This window comes from Triticum aestivum, chromosome 4D, assembly GCF_018294505.1.
Source record: "Triticum aestivum cultivar Chinese Spring chromosome 4D, IWGSC CS RefSeq v2.1, whole genome shotgun sequence".
NCBI classification, from domain to species: Eukaryota; Viridiplantae; Streptophyta; class Magnoliopsida; order Poales; family Poaceae; genus Triticum; species Triticum aestivum.
The window spans coordinates 43959984-43975403 of record NC_057805.1 but is presented as its reverse complement, the minus strand read 5'-3'; the positions used below and the strand labels follow the sequence as shown (position 1 = coordinate 43975403).

The 15420-nt window shown below is 45.0% G+C and overlaps 2 protein-coding genes across 36 annotated transcripts; both read left to right on the top strand.

Annotated features, from left to right (window-relative positions):
• Nucleotides 1-1643: 1643 nt before the first annotated feature.
• Nucleotides 1644-3450, top strand: LOC123099547 (transcription factor PIF1-like). The gene is made up of 4 exons (XM_044521686.1): nt 1644-2037; nt 2585-2689; nt 2778-2846; nt 2948-3450. Exons 1-4 carry the CDS (start codon nt 1750-1752, stop codon nt 3317-3319), a joined length of 834 nt encoding a protein of 277 aa, XP_044377621.1. The 5' UTR covers nt 1644-1749; the 3' UTR covers nt 3320-3450.
• Nucleotides 3451-8069: 4619 nt separating this feature from the next.
• On the top strand, nt 8070-15103 carry LOC123096061 (uncharacterized). 35 transcript variants are annotated; one of them, XR_006446443.1, is made up of 11 exons: nt 8079-8470; nt 8583-8749; nt 9099-9280; nt 10061-10332; nt 10479-10577; nt 10896-11625; nt 11745-11847; nt 12363-12470; nt 13249-13352; nt 14466-14569; nt 14829-15103. XR_006446443.1 is itself a non-coding variant. In XM_044517655.1 (3 exons), exons 1-3 carry the CDS (start codon nt 8366-8368, stop codon nt 8873-8875), a joined length of 345 nt encoding a protein of 114 aa, XP_044373590.1. In that variant the 5' UTR covers nt 8070-8365; the 3' UTR covers nt 8876-8994. The 35 variants fall into 35 exon arrangements, 1 of the variants encoding a protein (XP_044373590.1); XR_006446457.1 differs by lacking the exon at nt 11745-11847 and having other exon boundaries at nt 8072-8470; nt 10896-10941; nt 12363-12549; XR_006446458.1 differs by lacking the exon at nt 11745-11847 and having other exon boundaries at nt 8073-8470; nt 10896-10941.
• The last annotated feature ends 317 nt before the right edge of the window (nt 15104-15420 follow it).

The window sequence follows — 15420 nt, the reverse complement described above, 5'->3', positions numbered from 1 at the left end:
GTGTTGGACGGGAGAATCTATGTACGCTCCGTTGCAACACATGGACAATTAGCTTTTCTAGACAAATTGTGAATTTATTGGCTCAAAATGGAGCATCAAGAACATAATGAGCCCACACTCGGCCTCTGCATAGTTAGGATGCACACAGCCAACACCAACACATGCACACAAAAAACCGACAAATAGCAAAGCCATATATGACCAAAGCTTTGTGTACGCGAAGAAAAAAGAAAACCTGAAGCGATCAGATCTGCGCTAGTAAACTATATAAATGAACTTATCCACACCAACCATCTTATATGACACCAAAATCCAAAGCAATGCCAAGATTCTTCGACAACAATGCCTTTAGAAAGATAGCAATGCTAAAGCGCCGTCGTCACCAGATCCTACACCTAAGGCTAGAATCTAGATTTTCACCCGAAAGAACCAATCCGATCCGACCATACCCGAGCAATGTCTTCAACAATGTAACGACATAAAAACGTCGCCATTGCTACGTATAACCAACACGGGTCAGGCCTAGGCTTTCACCCAGGAACTCCAGATCGTGTGCTTGAGTAGCACCACCCTCGACGTCAGTTATGTGTTGTCACCATCATTTTTCCACGATCCCAACGGCTACATGTCGCCGTTGTATAACAATCCCTCTGTGTCAAGCCGCCGTCCATACTTTGCATGTCTCGGGTGAAGTCAACCACCGGGTCTAAAGAGATGATATAGATACATAAAGACAAAAATTGCCCTTGGATAAATTGTCGTGTACGGCGATTGACTAGCTAGTATAGCTAGCTACTCATCAGTCGCCCTTCCGGTGGCGGCTGGGGCGTGGCTATATATTCTGGCCGGCGTCAGGATGTGATCGACTCCTCAACGTACGGGAACCAAGCGATCGACCAGGTTGCACTTGTCATTTTGTCTACGTATCTGGAACTCGACTCGATTGTATGCAGTTGAGCTGCATGCACGTACTACTAAATATTGTTGGTCGCAACTCAGGCGTCTGGCTGCATCCATGGATCCACCTCCCGCCCACGGGGGCCGGAGCCCCAAGGACGTACACGTGTGCGGGCGCCGCGCGCCGCATGTAGCATCGTCCTCGTGGTCTCGTCGGTTTCATGCGTGTGCACCTATGGTCGTGCCTTCATCGTCATCTCGTCGAATCCTCGAATCCATGCGTCTACTAGCTAGCTAGTGCCCTATGGGATTGGCAGCTCGCCAGCACGGCCGTGTTTTGGTGCATGCATACACACCTGGACCTGGCTACCTAATACGTGTGCATGCATGCACGCCTCGCTACGATATGTCTGTTCGTTCGCACGAGGTACAAGTGGTTCAGTCGTGTATATATAAGATCCCGTCGTCGGTTGGTTCGTCGGAAGTAACTCGATCTGTCTCCGGCGACGAGCGATGAAATACCATGCGCCAGAGTACGAATCCAGTGACGACAGCCATGGCGCCGGCGACCAAGGGAAGACGACCGGCGATTGCCACCCACAGCTGAGCGACGAAAGGTATTATGTAATAAAAACCTATCGTGTAGTACACCGTTGTATGTAGACCGATCAGCAGTACGTACAGGTAGTATACTACTGTTGTTGACACTTGAATGATGATACATATATAGTATGTTGCCGAGCATGCAGAACCGAGCTGTTGGAGCTGCAGTGGCGGGACGGCTGCCCCGTGGAGCAGCCCGTTCTCGATCAGCGGAGCAGCGACAATGACGACGCTTCTTCACCTGAAGAGATGAAGAGCAAGGCCGAAGGTGGACCAAAGGACGCGGCGGCCGGAGGAGGGGAGGCGGTGGAGGAATGGTGGAGGCTGTGGCGAGAGGGGGAAAGTGGTGGCTGTGCAGCCGGCGCTGCGGCTGCGCACGGCTACCCGCAGGTCGTTGATGATTTGTCGTCGGTGAATGCCAAGGCCGCAACTGCGAGCGTTGGACCGAGGCAGCGGATGGGCACCACGGCCGACGAGGAGACGGCGGACGAGCTGTGGAGGACGTGGAGGGAAGGCCATGGCAGCTCTGCACCTCAGGTTATTTACACATGCATGTTCACTATATTGCTCAGATTGTCTGAACCATTTATATTACCTAAGTTTGAGCAACAATCTTCATTTCGAAAATGAGTGAACAAACTCGCACTTCTCAGATCATGCAACTACAGTGAAAGTTTTAATTCTGCAATTTTCTTGTTTTTTATCAAGGTAAAAATAGTCCTGCAATTCTATCTATTGTAGATGTTTTTTTGTATTCCTGCAATGGTTTTATTTGCCTCCTGTAGTATAGAATATTATGTTTTTTTCCCGTGCTGATGATGTGTTATCTCACATTATTATTGGTTGTGCGTTAGTTGATGTGATGCTTTTTTTCTTGAACGCATTAGCTAGCTGATGGTTTGATACATGTTCTTACAGTACCTTAGTTGTTGATTTGAATATGTCAAATTGGTCCCATTATAGTTATATAGTAGTATTACGGGATGATCTACAGCAAGATTCTACTAAATTTGCTCATTTTCCAAAGTGCAACCTACAACTTGGAATTAGCAAAACCATTTAAAATGGTATACATCATGAATAGGATTCTTCGTGCAAGAACTCTATGTTGAAAGAGGAAGACTCTGTATTGCCATGCTCGGCGGCGTCGAGAGGCAGCGGTGGTGCACAAAGGCACTCATCTGAACAGGTTTGCCCACTGAACGTTAATCATGCATGTATTTTCAGGCACTCCTAAATTGTCTAACAGTCTAAGCAATTGCAATACTGAATCTCAGATTGATGAGCAATGCTCTACACTGGACCATGCCATAGAGTACATGAAGTCACTCCAGCAACAGATCCAGGTACTTTCTCTAGCCTTCTACCTTTGCACTCCAGCTAAGTTGAATGTATATCTAGATTTCCTCACGGGGGAGGCTCGGGCTTACCTGTCAATTTGTTGCAGGTGCTATCCTGCGGCGGCTACGGCATGCAGCAGCTGCTCTTCCCGTGCACCTGCAGCCAGGCTCCCCATACTGTTGTAACTGCGGCGCCCGCGCCCGCGCCGGCAGCACCACTGGGCTCAGCGGTGCCGCCACCACCACCACAAGCCGCCGCCGCCACGCCGTTCTGCCCAACACTACCACTACCACCACAGCCAGCAGCGGTTGTACCGGATCTGAACCCAGTGATGCTGGGACCGCCGGGCGCCTTGAGCATCAGTGGATTGGTCCGCATGAACGCCGGGGTGGCAGATGAGATGGCGAGCAACACGTCTGAGATCCCGTTTGGTGGCTGCCCGCGCTGCAGCTTTCGTCGTCGTGCAGGATATTGCTAGCTGATCTCTGTGCTGTTGGGAACTTGGGATTTGGGAACTCGGTCAAGGTTTAAGCTTCTTATAGGATAAAAATCCCCGGTGGCTGTGCTGCAATGTGTGTAATCTGTTGACTTAAGTTACAGAAACATCAAATATATATCGACTCCTTTTTGTAAGATAGATTTTCTAGAAAAGAATGCTATATCTTTGACTCGTAATATTCATGAAAACACATTGTTTTCACTTTAACTGTAACTAGCAAACATGCCCGTGCGTTGCAACGGGAGAAAAAAAAAACAAAACAAAATAGAATGGAATAAAAAGCTAGTAGTATGTGAGTAATTCAACTATCCTAAAGATACATGCAGTTTGAATTCCAAAATGTCCTTAGTTAAAAGCTTGCACAAGACTAAAAGAGTATCTAATATCAGGGAAACATCTTCCTTATATCAACATTTGGAAGCATACACACCATTTGCAATGACCTTACAGATTCAAAGGATTATAGATTTCAAGAGGCAAAAGACTTAACTTGTGCGCGTAAGGCGTGATTATATCAGACTGAAAAATTGAAGTGTTAAACAATGTTGTTAACCCAATTTCCCTGAACTTTACATGATTGAATGTTACTGTATAGATTAACCATGATCTGAATAAAGCTAATCGGTGTTACAATGCACCTTCGCCATTATGGGCATTGGAGAGAGCGATATTCTAGCTGGGGACACTGCCATGGTTATAGGTATTGTCGTGCCGATTACTTGTCAAGATGAGCAGCTTGCTTTCTTCAATGATCGCATCAACCTGGATGTTCATTTTCTGGCTGCCTACAAAAGATAGTAATGAAAGTGTATCTAGAAGCTCCACAACTAAGTAATACATGTACTGGTATGAGAGATCAGTTCAAATAATGAGTCTGGGGATAAATATGGCATAGTCGTATTTAGGTTCTGGTGGACGAATTCAGCATATCAATACAAATATGAATCGACAGCATAAAAACGTACCACTGGAGTAGTGAGTACGGCAGCTAGTGCTTCAATCTTTTCTGAATACTCACTGAGGTTAGCTTTTGAAACACTGAACCAAGAAATAAAGTCATTGACGAGCATGTTCTAATCATGGGGAAATACACTAAAACATTAAAAGGTAACTTGCTTTGCTCCACGTATTAGTATGACCGACATTCTCATCATCAAAATGCAGGGCATCATGGGAAAATGGCATCAGAAATTTAGTCTGAACCTCATATTTCATTTCGCTTGTCAAGTAAAAAGTATCTTTACATATACAACGTCCATATTTTCATGAACAATTTGCTAATAAAACCAAAAGTGCAAGAGCATCCAGTTTTTTGTAAGGGTCATCAGCCAGTGTACTCTCAAGATCATGACCTAAATTAAGGTACTCGATGTTAAACACACCTTTGCCGGTCTTCGTTGGAGAGAGCAATATCATCCATGGGGCTGCAGACACGGGTGAAAGGATCGATACGGTCGACTAGAGGGGGGGGGGGGGTGAATAGGAGACTACAAATTTTAATCTTTCTTGTCGTTTTTAAGGTAAAGCGGACAAAAGAGTTCACTAGATATGCAACTAGGTGAATGCAACCTATATGACAAGCAAGCTCCAAGAAAAATATGCTAGGCAACAAACTAATTAGCAAGCCAACAAGCAAACAACCACAAAGTAAGGTGCGGGAAAGGATTAACCACAAGTGAGACGAGGACGCGGATTTTAACCCGAAGTTCACTCTTCGTTGGGGAAGAGCTACTCTCCGTTTGGAGCGGTGCCGGAGCCAAAGCTTGCGGAACGCCACCGAAGGCTCACCGTATTCTCCTTCGAGTCACCCCCAACGGATGAGCCTCGAATCACTCAGGGTTGGTCTTGAAGGCGACCACCACACCTTTACAAACTTCTCCGGAGCACACCACAAGCAAGGAAGCTTCCGGAGGAACCTCTAACCGCCTAGGAGCCCAAGCTCCAAGAGTAACAAGTCAATGGGGAAGAAATGTTGCGGGGAACGCGATTTGGTTTGGTCAAGTTGTAGATCGGGTCTTGCTCTCCCAATCCCCAAAGTTTCAACAAGTTTGGGTGGAGGGATTGAGAGTATTGAGCAAAATGGGGTGTAGCAATGGTGGAGCTCAACAAGACATTAGGGTTAAGGGTTGGAGGTGGAAGAAGGCCCTATATATAGTGTTCTTGAGCTGGTGGGGATTTCCGCCCGTTGGACCCCGTGCGCACGGGCTAAGTCAGCCCCGTGCGCACGGGGTACTCAGAGACTATCACACCACCCAGTGCGCACGGGGGTCAGAAGACCCCGTGCGCACGAGGGTCAAAGGACCCCGTGCGCACGGGGTACCCAGTAACTTTCTGTTGCAAGCTTTCTGAGTACCACAGCACACACACTAGGTTCTTTAGGTGGTCGGAGTGGGAAGGATAAGAGAGTAAGGCTCGGCAATGGCATTCCCACACGACTTTCATCCACACAAACCCCTCTTAATAGTGCGGTCTTTCCTACGACTCGAAGCAAACCAAAACTAAAACCTTCGAAGCGTCGAAAGACCACGCCTTTGCCCTTTTTGAAATGGGGGGGTCGCACATCTCCATCGTGGGCACTTAGAACCATTATCCTGAGATAAACTTAAGCAACCGATATTAGTTCAACTAACCACATTGTCATCACACCAAAATATAGTATAAGTGCCACTTGCACTTTCAACGGGTCCATCTATTGCTGTGCCGATTACTTGTCAACATAGGCTGCTTCAGTCCAGAGTTCAGACACATATATAAAAGAACAGGGCAATGGCGCAGATTAAGTTTCCTTTGCACTACACATAGCCTCTAAATTAGACTGATGTTCTATAAATCCATGTAAATCATATAAGATAACCTCTACAGTGTATATAATCTATAAAGGCTGAAACACAATAATCCTGGTTAAGCCTATAGAATCTGCCCAGTGACAAATTAGAATGAGAAAATAGAAGTACTTTGATAACCCAATCAACATGAAAAATATGATGATAAATCAATGGTATATAAGAAGTTCAGGACAAACTCATCCTTTTGTTCATGCCGTTGTTGGGCTTGATTACGTCGGAGAAATTGTGCTACCTATCTTGTCAGCTTGTCAAGGAGGAACTTCAATTGCAGCGTTATCATTAACAACATTCGGACTGTCAACAGAGGGAGTATCTTGAGACAGTAGTTTGGTACCAGCTTCATGCTCATCTTGAACCGGCAGTGTCCCTGGGTGAAGGTTTCTATTTCTTATTCTTCTGCACAAGCCGCTCACTGACAGTTGGAATGTCTTCTGCATCAATCCATTCAGCTCGAAGGTCCTTACTCCTTAGGCGTATCCTGAACAATGAAATTGTTTGGATCCAACATGGTTCGCTTCTGATCAACCTTTTGTTCAAAAGGGGACTTCAGACTTTCATATACTTCTTTGTGAAAGATTTTGCTCCCTGATGGTCAAAGGAAATTTTCTATCATTAAATGGAAGCTCTCTGTATCTAGCTTGATAAGCAGCCACATCGGCAGCACCAACCTCCAGAGTTCCAAGCTGAAATGCTTTTGTTAACTTTCTTCCGGATTGAAAGAATGTTGGACTTTGGACTTCATAAATAGACTATTCTGTCACTTTCTTGCAGATTACACCAACCAGCAATAGACAAAAAACTGCAAGAATATTCCAAATTATTATGCAAAATTCCATAGCTAAGGAACAAAGCTCAATGAGAAAAACTGTTGCAAAAACATTACGAACCTAATAAACAAAAGTTGTGGGCATTCATTGGGTAGCTGATGCCGCTGCACTAGGTAGCTGCTCCCTTGGGCGCGCATGCAGCCGTCAGCTCGAACGCGAGCTGCTCGGGCGCTCCCCCGGACGCGCGCAGCCGGCTGCTCCCTCGGGTCCAGCAGCGGTTGCGAGGCGACGCGAGCAGCAGCTCAGACGCACGCAGCCCGTCCCCGTCAGCCCGGGACGCCGCCCGAGCGGGAGGCACCGGCGGACCGGAGAGGCAAGCAGCAGCACGCCCCAGCGGCAGCACCGAGCGGCAGCAGCATCATGCCCAGGACAGGGGCGCACGGCAGGTGCGGCGCGTCGCGGCTGCAGTACAGGGGCGGCAGCAGTTCTCGGCCACATTCATGCGCGGCCGCCGTAGCGTGCTCCTACTCGCGCGGCTGGTCCATGGCCGTCGGCGCACGGCACGGCAGGGGCGGAAGTAGTTCTAGGCCGCATCCATGCCCGACGGCGCGCGGCAAGGCGGCGTGCTCCTACTCCCGCGGCCGATGCGGGAGAGGGAAGAGAGGAATCAGGAGAGGTGCTCCACGGGCAGCGCAACTCGTCTCCTCGGTGGCCAAGGGGCTCGCCGGGGCGGCGGAGAAGGCCCGCTGCAGGGCGAATCAGTAGGGGGCGGCGAAGTGATCCGTTCCCGTGAGCGGCAGACCGGGGAAAGCACCGGAGTTGGCCGGAATCGGGCTGTCAATGTTAAGGACGGGGGCCGCCGCCGTTGAAGCGAGGGGATCAAAGGTCGGGGAGGCCCGCCGTCTAGGATCCAGGACCAGTGCGGACGCAGCGGCGACGCTCCCAAGCTCGGGCATACCATTGCGGGGCGGAGGGCCGGCGAAGGCCAGGCGACGGGAGGAACGACGGGGAGGGCATGCGAGACGGAGCTCAGGTTGAATTCTAATAAATCCAGGGGTCAATTTGTAACATCAAAACGTTTTTCCAGATTAAACCCTTTAACGGTCGCGCAATGTGCGCACTCTCGCGACGTCCACGTGGGCACAAGGGACTGGGCTGATTTTCTCCCTGCTCGTTTTGTCGTCGCAAGAAAAACCCTAGCCCGTCCCCGTCCGCATCCCTGCCGCCGCCGCCGCCCTCCCAATTCCCTCTGCTCCTGCTGCTTCCCTCCACCTCTCCCTCCTCCATGCCGTCAGGGGCGCCCCTCAAGCCCCACCTCATCGGTTCCTCACCCCGGGCTCCTTCTCCCCCGCCCATGCTGCTCTCTGTGCGCGGCAACCGGATAGAGGAGGAAGATCAGGAGGGCCGCAGGGATGAAGGAGGAGGTAGAGCCGTTCACGTCGCCGCCGCCGTCTTCCTCGCCCTCAGCGTGCGGGCCGCAGCGCTCCACCTCCTTGGCATCTCCGTCTGGTCTGCAGGTACACAACCTCCACCCCCATCTCTTCATCTCTCTTCTACTCTGTCTCATCTACCCTAAAGTTAGAGCCATGGAACCGAGGACTAATTGGGTTCCCTACCATGAGAGAGAAGATGTTGAGAAATAAGGGACGGAAGCAAGATGTGAGGATGTGGAGACGCTATGTTGCCTCCATCCCTGGCCTTCTTCTTGGCGTGTACTCGTTGGTCATGCTCCGCTTCCTCCACTCCCACCTCTCGGCCTCGACACCTCTGCGTATTTCTCCATCACTCTCTTGCAGGTACTCACTCTGCTTTCAGTTAGTCCGCAATTTTTTCATCCTTGCTTATGTAGGTTATTGTTGAAATCCAACAAGGCCACTGTGGAACTCAGTGATTTGTTTCTCAAATACGTCTGTGTTGTGTGATTTGCTATGCAAGCTATATATGGATAAATTGCAGGGGAAATATAATTGTGCTGGATTGTTCGAGACATGCATCACATAATTTTCTCAGATTTAGAGCTCATGCAGAATAAGTTCTGGTTCAGATTTGGTGGTGGTTCAGATTTTTGTTTGGGATGATCTCCAAATCTACTTATAGCTCAAATTCTTACTGTTTTCCTGAACGCCTTTTTGTTTGTTTGTGCAGTGTTGTTATCTTTTCAGGTATGTGCTGAGAATCCTAGGTGCGGCGACCTCAACAATGTCCCATCGTTGCCGGCGGTCGGCTATATGCTCCTGCGGAATAAGTTCTTCCTGACCACCTCGACACTCACCGCCGCCGAGGAATCCAGGGACAAGACTACCACCAAGTTGCTCATCCGCCTTCAGGTGATTGTTTATGTACTTGTGGTAGACCAAATTTAGGTCGGGGATGTAGGGCTTCACAATTTGGTTTGTTAACCAGGTGTGACCTAATGATTATTCTGGGCTTATTTACTTGCTGTTCACAAACCATTTCTCCTTTCCAGATTATTAGTTCCTCCATTGTATCCCTGCACATTTGCTTCAAATTGCACCATCATAGTTCTGAGTGTCGTACTCTCAGTTATTCTATTTTTGCATCGTCCCTTTGATTCTACTAGAGTTTGAATGTATGTAAATATGGATAATACATGCATAATTGAATGGGACCATAGCTGAAATGATTTAAGAATCAAGCCTCACCATGAGCTTTTCTGGGGAACTATGTATTACAGACTAAAATTTATTTTTCCCATCATATGTATTTCTTTTTTATAATATTAGTAACATATTGAAATCATGGAGCTCAAGTATGTATTGGCATAACAGGATGCACACATAAGGCTGGTTTGGTGATTCCTAACAGAAAGAAGTAAACCATTGTTGATGTGTCCTCTAAGGTAGCACCCGGATACTGTTTCAGGTTAATAATTTATTAACGAAACCTGCAGGAAATTATTTACGAATACTTGCAAACCACAAGTATATTTACTAATTTACATGGTTTGATGCTTTTATTTGTTTATAACTGTTGGCACTATTTCTGCACTTATTTATGCCATAGCGTTTCCAAAATTATCTCCTCTTCCATCTACTTTTCTATTTCTCTGAATAGATGGAGGTTTAAAACATCTATTGTGCTACCAGGTGCAGACGGTGGGCTTTGCGTGGTCGAACCTAAGGTAGTTCCTTTCAAGGGCTAATACCAATGAGGTGTACCAGGTGCGCTGGCTTATGCCATCGCATCCACCGACAGCAAGGTGGAGAAGGAGGCGCTCAAGGAGAGGGAGGCCAGGATGGTGCTTGTGTCTATACGGTGACAGCGTGGACCTCTTCTTCGCAGAGAGGACGAAGTTGCATGTCCCAAATCGTTAGGGGCTAGGTTGTTTCCGCGTCGAGGAGTTCATTTTGGCAGACGGGTAGGTGCACATGACTCAGACATCGTATCTAAACATAATACCCAGCCTTTTCTTGGACTATGAACTCCATTTGTATTCTTCCTCTTGGTTCTTTGTGATTTTAAGGCCATCTCAGGAGTTGTTTCCTGTCTTCTGTTACTATGCAGAACTTTTGAAAGCTAGAATATTTTGGTGAAATGTGAAGGGCTGCTTCAGTTTACCCATAGTGTTATTTCTAGATGAACAAGGAGTGGTGACATTGTGAGGTGAGCATTCATAAACTAACCTGCTATAAAACCCTGATTATCTTACTGATTGACCACACATTTTGATATATTATATGTTAACATGAGAAAGATTACATGTTATATGCATATCATGTATTTTCTGTAGTATTTGGTTCATAGATGCCAATGAAACTGCCAATGATTTGAATCATAATTTTGGATCCTTCTTTTCCATTTTTGTATGCTTGCAACAAGCGCCTGTCAGAGATTCCCTAGCGCTTTTACCTCTATTTTGTACGTTCTTGGTAGCACTTCTTTTTATTGTTACTCTAATATGTTAATTTCACTTCCGGATAGATGGTGAAGCCAGAGCATTGTCGATGAAACTAGCCGAGGAGGAATTGTGAGTTCACCTCCCTCTCCTTTGCATCGGTTGTATTTTCTCTCCTCTTTGTGCCCATATATGTTATGTTTCCCCGGGTCGGTGTGAAGTGAGCACGCAGTTTGTCATCGTTCGTCAATCGTCTGTCCTGTTCGTCTTCACTTCGTTCGATGTGCCTTTCCGTTGCGGAGGTGTGTTTTGTTGTTTTATCTTGTTGCACTTGTTAATATGAAATCACGTCTTAAAGGATTCAGAAGGTTATACTTCAGTTTAGTTATTGTGTTCTTAAGATTTCTATACGAACTTTACTCCTTTCTACAAGACTAGCCATCAAATCATGATAACTGAACCATTGAAAAACTATAGAAGGATTAGTGGCAATAAAACCTTAGGTTAGTTCTACCCTTTATTTTGTTATAATTCCTCTGTTCTGGTAATGAAAAAGATGACCACACAGATTAAAGGTTTAGAAACTATAAAAGGATCTGAACATGAAGCTTAATCTGCTGAATTTTCACTTCAGTAGTCCCTCGGCTTCGAGAGTATACGCAATATTTGATTGTTGCTTCTCAATGATGCTACCAAAAATTGGACACCCTGGCGTCGGAGAGACGGACCAGGAGGCCGAGCAGTCCGTGGTGTCGCCGCCGTCGTCCTCATCCCTCGTGCGTGGTGACGGAGAGAGGCGATCCGTCTGGAGCTCGAGTATAGTTGACCGCGTCTCTTTTCTTTCTCTTCTTTCGCACGTCTCTTTTTCTGTAGCTGTTTGAAGGCTTATGATGCATGGTCACTGACTGTATTGGAGATGTAACATAGTTTGTTAGGTTCAGCCATTGTGCAATCTGCACTAACAGGCATGTGCCCAGCTAAGAGCAATCTGTAGGATATAATCTAGGATTTGCTGCAATTATCTGCTTCAATTTATAGGTATAAGTACTTCAAATTCCTTCAATGGTTGGGAGACATATGAATTTGATTACACTACTATTTCAATTACTGGATGGTTATTTTCAGTGTTATTTATGACCATTTCTGTACTTGACATGGTATCAAGGTTACAGCCGAATGTATCTTGTACCATACCACCCATGGATCTAAGTACAAATTATAATGAGCAATGATTTCTCAGGCTAAAAAATTTCTGCTATCTCACTCAAGAGCAATAATATACCCACTGAAGACTGACAGAAAACTGTAACCTTACTTTGAGTAGTGCATCTCACAATAACAGTTGTCCTCTCTTTTTACATGTTTTAAAAATCTGCATATTTTCTTGTAATGATTTCGGTAACAAAATTGAATGGCGCGGTGTATGCTCACATATCCCCGCTCTTACAAGCTACCATAAGGCATGTTTCAGACTGTTAGTGTATACTATATTGCTTACTCTGACATTGGATTTTGTGTTAACTGCTATATTATATATTTTTGTTTCTTCTCAGGAGCCGCCTCCTCTTTTACTGATAAAAACTGGTCGGAGGGGATCTGCTTTTTCCCCTGATCTTCTACGCGATTGGGAGCCTGAGCCATGGCTGACCCATTCACTGCTGGTCAGGAAAATCTGTCCGCCTCTTCTTATTTTTCCTCTGTTGTTCTTCTGTTGGACGAAGGGGTTACTAACGTAATCAGGTTGGTTTCTTAGTGCCTACCTCCTTGCCAGATTTGGTGATGATGCCAAAGGAAACAATGGGTTGTTGGGATACCCGGAATTATCTTCTATCAGCACTTGCATTCAAAACCCAAACTGACCTTTAGTTTAATGGAACGTACGTACATTCACTGATTTGTATACTTATTAGTTTGCCCAGAAGAACATAGATGTTGGTTTCATAATATGTATTTATGGATTGTAACCTACGTTTATCAATACGTCCATTATATGCATACGGCAATTTTTATTAAGGTGATCTGGTGCTCTTCTTTTTCTTTCGACTTATGCGTGGTGGTTATAAGCCAAGGAATAGTGGAAGTGCATCACAATTCTCTCTTGTATGATCAACCATGTACATTACCTGATATCATCTAATGCACGTGACTCATTATCGTGCAAATGGCTCCAGCAAAACCTAATAAAAATGCTAATCAGGCTCAAGGTGCATGTTTTCCAACAAGTAGACTAAACATGTTGGCAAGTAGATACGCTAAAAAAAACATGTCGGCAAGTAGAGAAAAAAGGACTGGGAGGGACGATTAAGTTCAACAATAGTTGACATATGCTCATTTGTTTTGCTAATATGGTGCTACGGTGGCGTTCATTTGTCTGTTGTACCATTTGGTCGTGTCGCTGTATGATGGCGTTCCATTGTCTGAATTTGGATCGCGGTGCAGGTCTCGGCAGCACCCAAATATTCACACATATTGGTGATAGTCTGATAGGCCTTTTGGGATTTGCAGTGTATGTGGATCTTGGCAGAGCAGAGTCACTTAACCCCGTGAGTCCATTATATTATGCATGTAGTGAATGCATGCATCCAGTCAGTGAATAATGGTTGTAACGATAAGTTTGTGTATTTGTTTTATTGATCAATGTGTACGCCGCACGCTGAGTAACCTAACTTCTGAAAGTTATGGCTGTAGTTACAAGTATGCACTAGCATATTGGTTTGTTTTCCGATTCTGGTGGGATTATGTCTTCATTGTATTTCCCAACATTTATAACTGGTTACTCTTAATTGATTAATTGCTTTGCAAAATTTTCTGTGATGAACTACGATGATGAAAGTTGTACTGGGTAAGTTAGTTTTCCTGAGAACTTACCATGGGTCAAATTAGTATTAAGTTAATCAAGTTGTTTGAAATGATATTAGCAGACATGACTCGCTTCATGTTGGTTCTGAATTCTACTCATTGTCAGTTCTCTTTTAGTCGTTTTGTTTCAACGAGTGCCTACAAGGTATCTGCGGAGGTTAACTGAATTATTTTCCCATTTGATGTGTGACATCCGTAACTAGCTACTAGAGATAAATTACTAGATTATATCACTATGTTGAAGCTCTCTTAAATTATCATGCTCTGTCCATGAGTTGGATCACTTGTGTCTTCTGGATAGTTGTTGCTTGAGTTTAATTTTACATTGTGCTTATGAGATGATAGTTATACCTTACGTGAGATCCATCATTCATATTGTTTCTTCACACTATTTTTGTTAAAATCTACATTTCTTCTGTACATGAAGTCAAATAGTCAATAGTTGTTGGATCATTCAGGTTTTCCTCTTCTTTTTTGTACTATATGAAGTGCGTATATTTTTAATCATTACACCGATTTTGCCGACAGTGCCGGCATACATGTCCCTTTCATCATTGCCATCATCCTAGCATCTAGAGGTAGATCAAACGTTCGATAAAAGATCCCAGGCCTCACTTTCTCTCGTCAAATTTGAGAACATTTTTTTAGGTCTGTCATCTATTATTATGGTCATAATTTGATCTCTTGATAGAAGTTAAATGAAGGGGGAACACCTGTTTGGAGGAGGGAAACAAGTACATAATATTTTTTTTCTTTCCTTCATTTGTGCCCTCTAAATACTGTCATTTCTTTGGCAGGTTAGAGAGTACCAGGGATATAACATCATTTTGAAAATCCGAATTTGGCTAATCCATGTGTACTGGACCTGTTTTTGAAGTTGTTCTGTCTCATTTTTGTGAAGGTAATGCCACTTAAATGCTAAAACGTTGTGCAATATAATTAACTACCTAGATTAATGAATACTACTTGAGTTTCATGATCTTATCATTCTTTTATGATATATGTTACTGTCAATTTTGAAACATGACAGCATGACAGTGTTCTTATTTGTGCTCTGTAGTGAACATGCTTTTGCTAGCTGAACTTTACAAAGAGCTTAGCCTCTTCATCCATCGTGCACTGGTCTCTCTCTCCACCTCATCCTTTTCTTTGGTCTCTAGGTGGGGCTGTGCATTTGCTTGGATTTTGTGGTGGCCTGGTTGGGAAAAGGAAGGTGCATCTACTTTTGTTTGCTTCAGTTCTCCCTTTTGGATTGAGTTGTTGCTAGTTTGCCATGAAGTTCCTTTACTTGATAAGAAATTTTAGTTTGAAATATGTGGTCATTGGGAGTTCAGAAAAGGTGGCAAGCAGGGAAGTCACTACTTTGTACTTGTATTGCTTCCTTTTACTCAAGTACCTTCATACAAGATACTAAGTATTTTTCAGTTTTTCCTCATTCGTTGTTACTAAACCACAACAGTACTGCGGACTTGCACGTACCAGTGCTTCATATTTGTCGTACTCTGACTGATGAAATAACATCACATAGTGCATACAAGAGAGTGAAAAGGATGCTTGCCTAACTGGCACCGCCGAGTTTCCTGTCAGGAGGCGCCCCCGGGGGCGCCCCAACCACTAGTATTACTTAAAGAGGAACTGCGAGTGCAATTTCTGAAAAACAGGAGCGCCTATTTGCAAAACGTCTGTGACGGGTGAACGGGCAGAAACAATAGACGCTTTATTATATATATATATTAAAAAATATTCATTAAT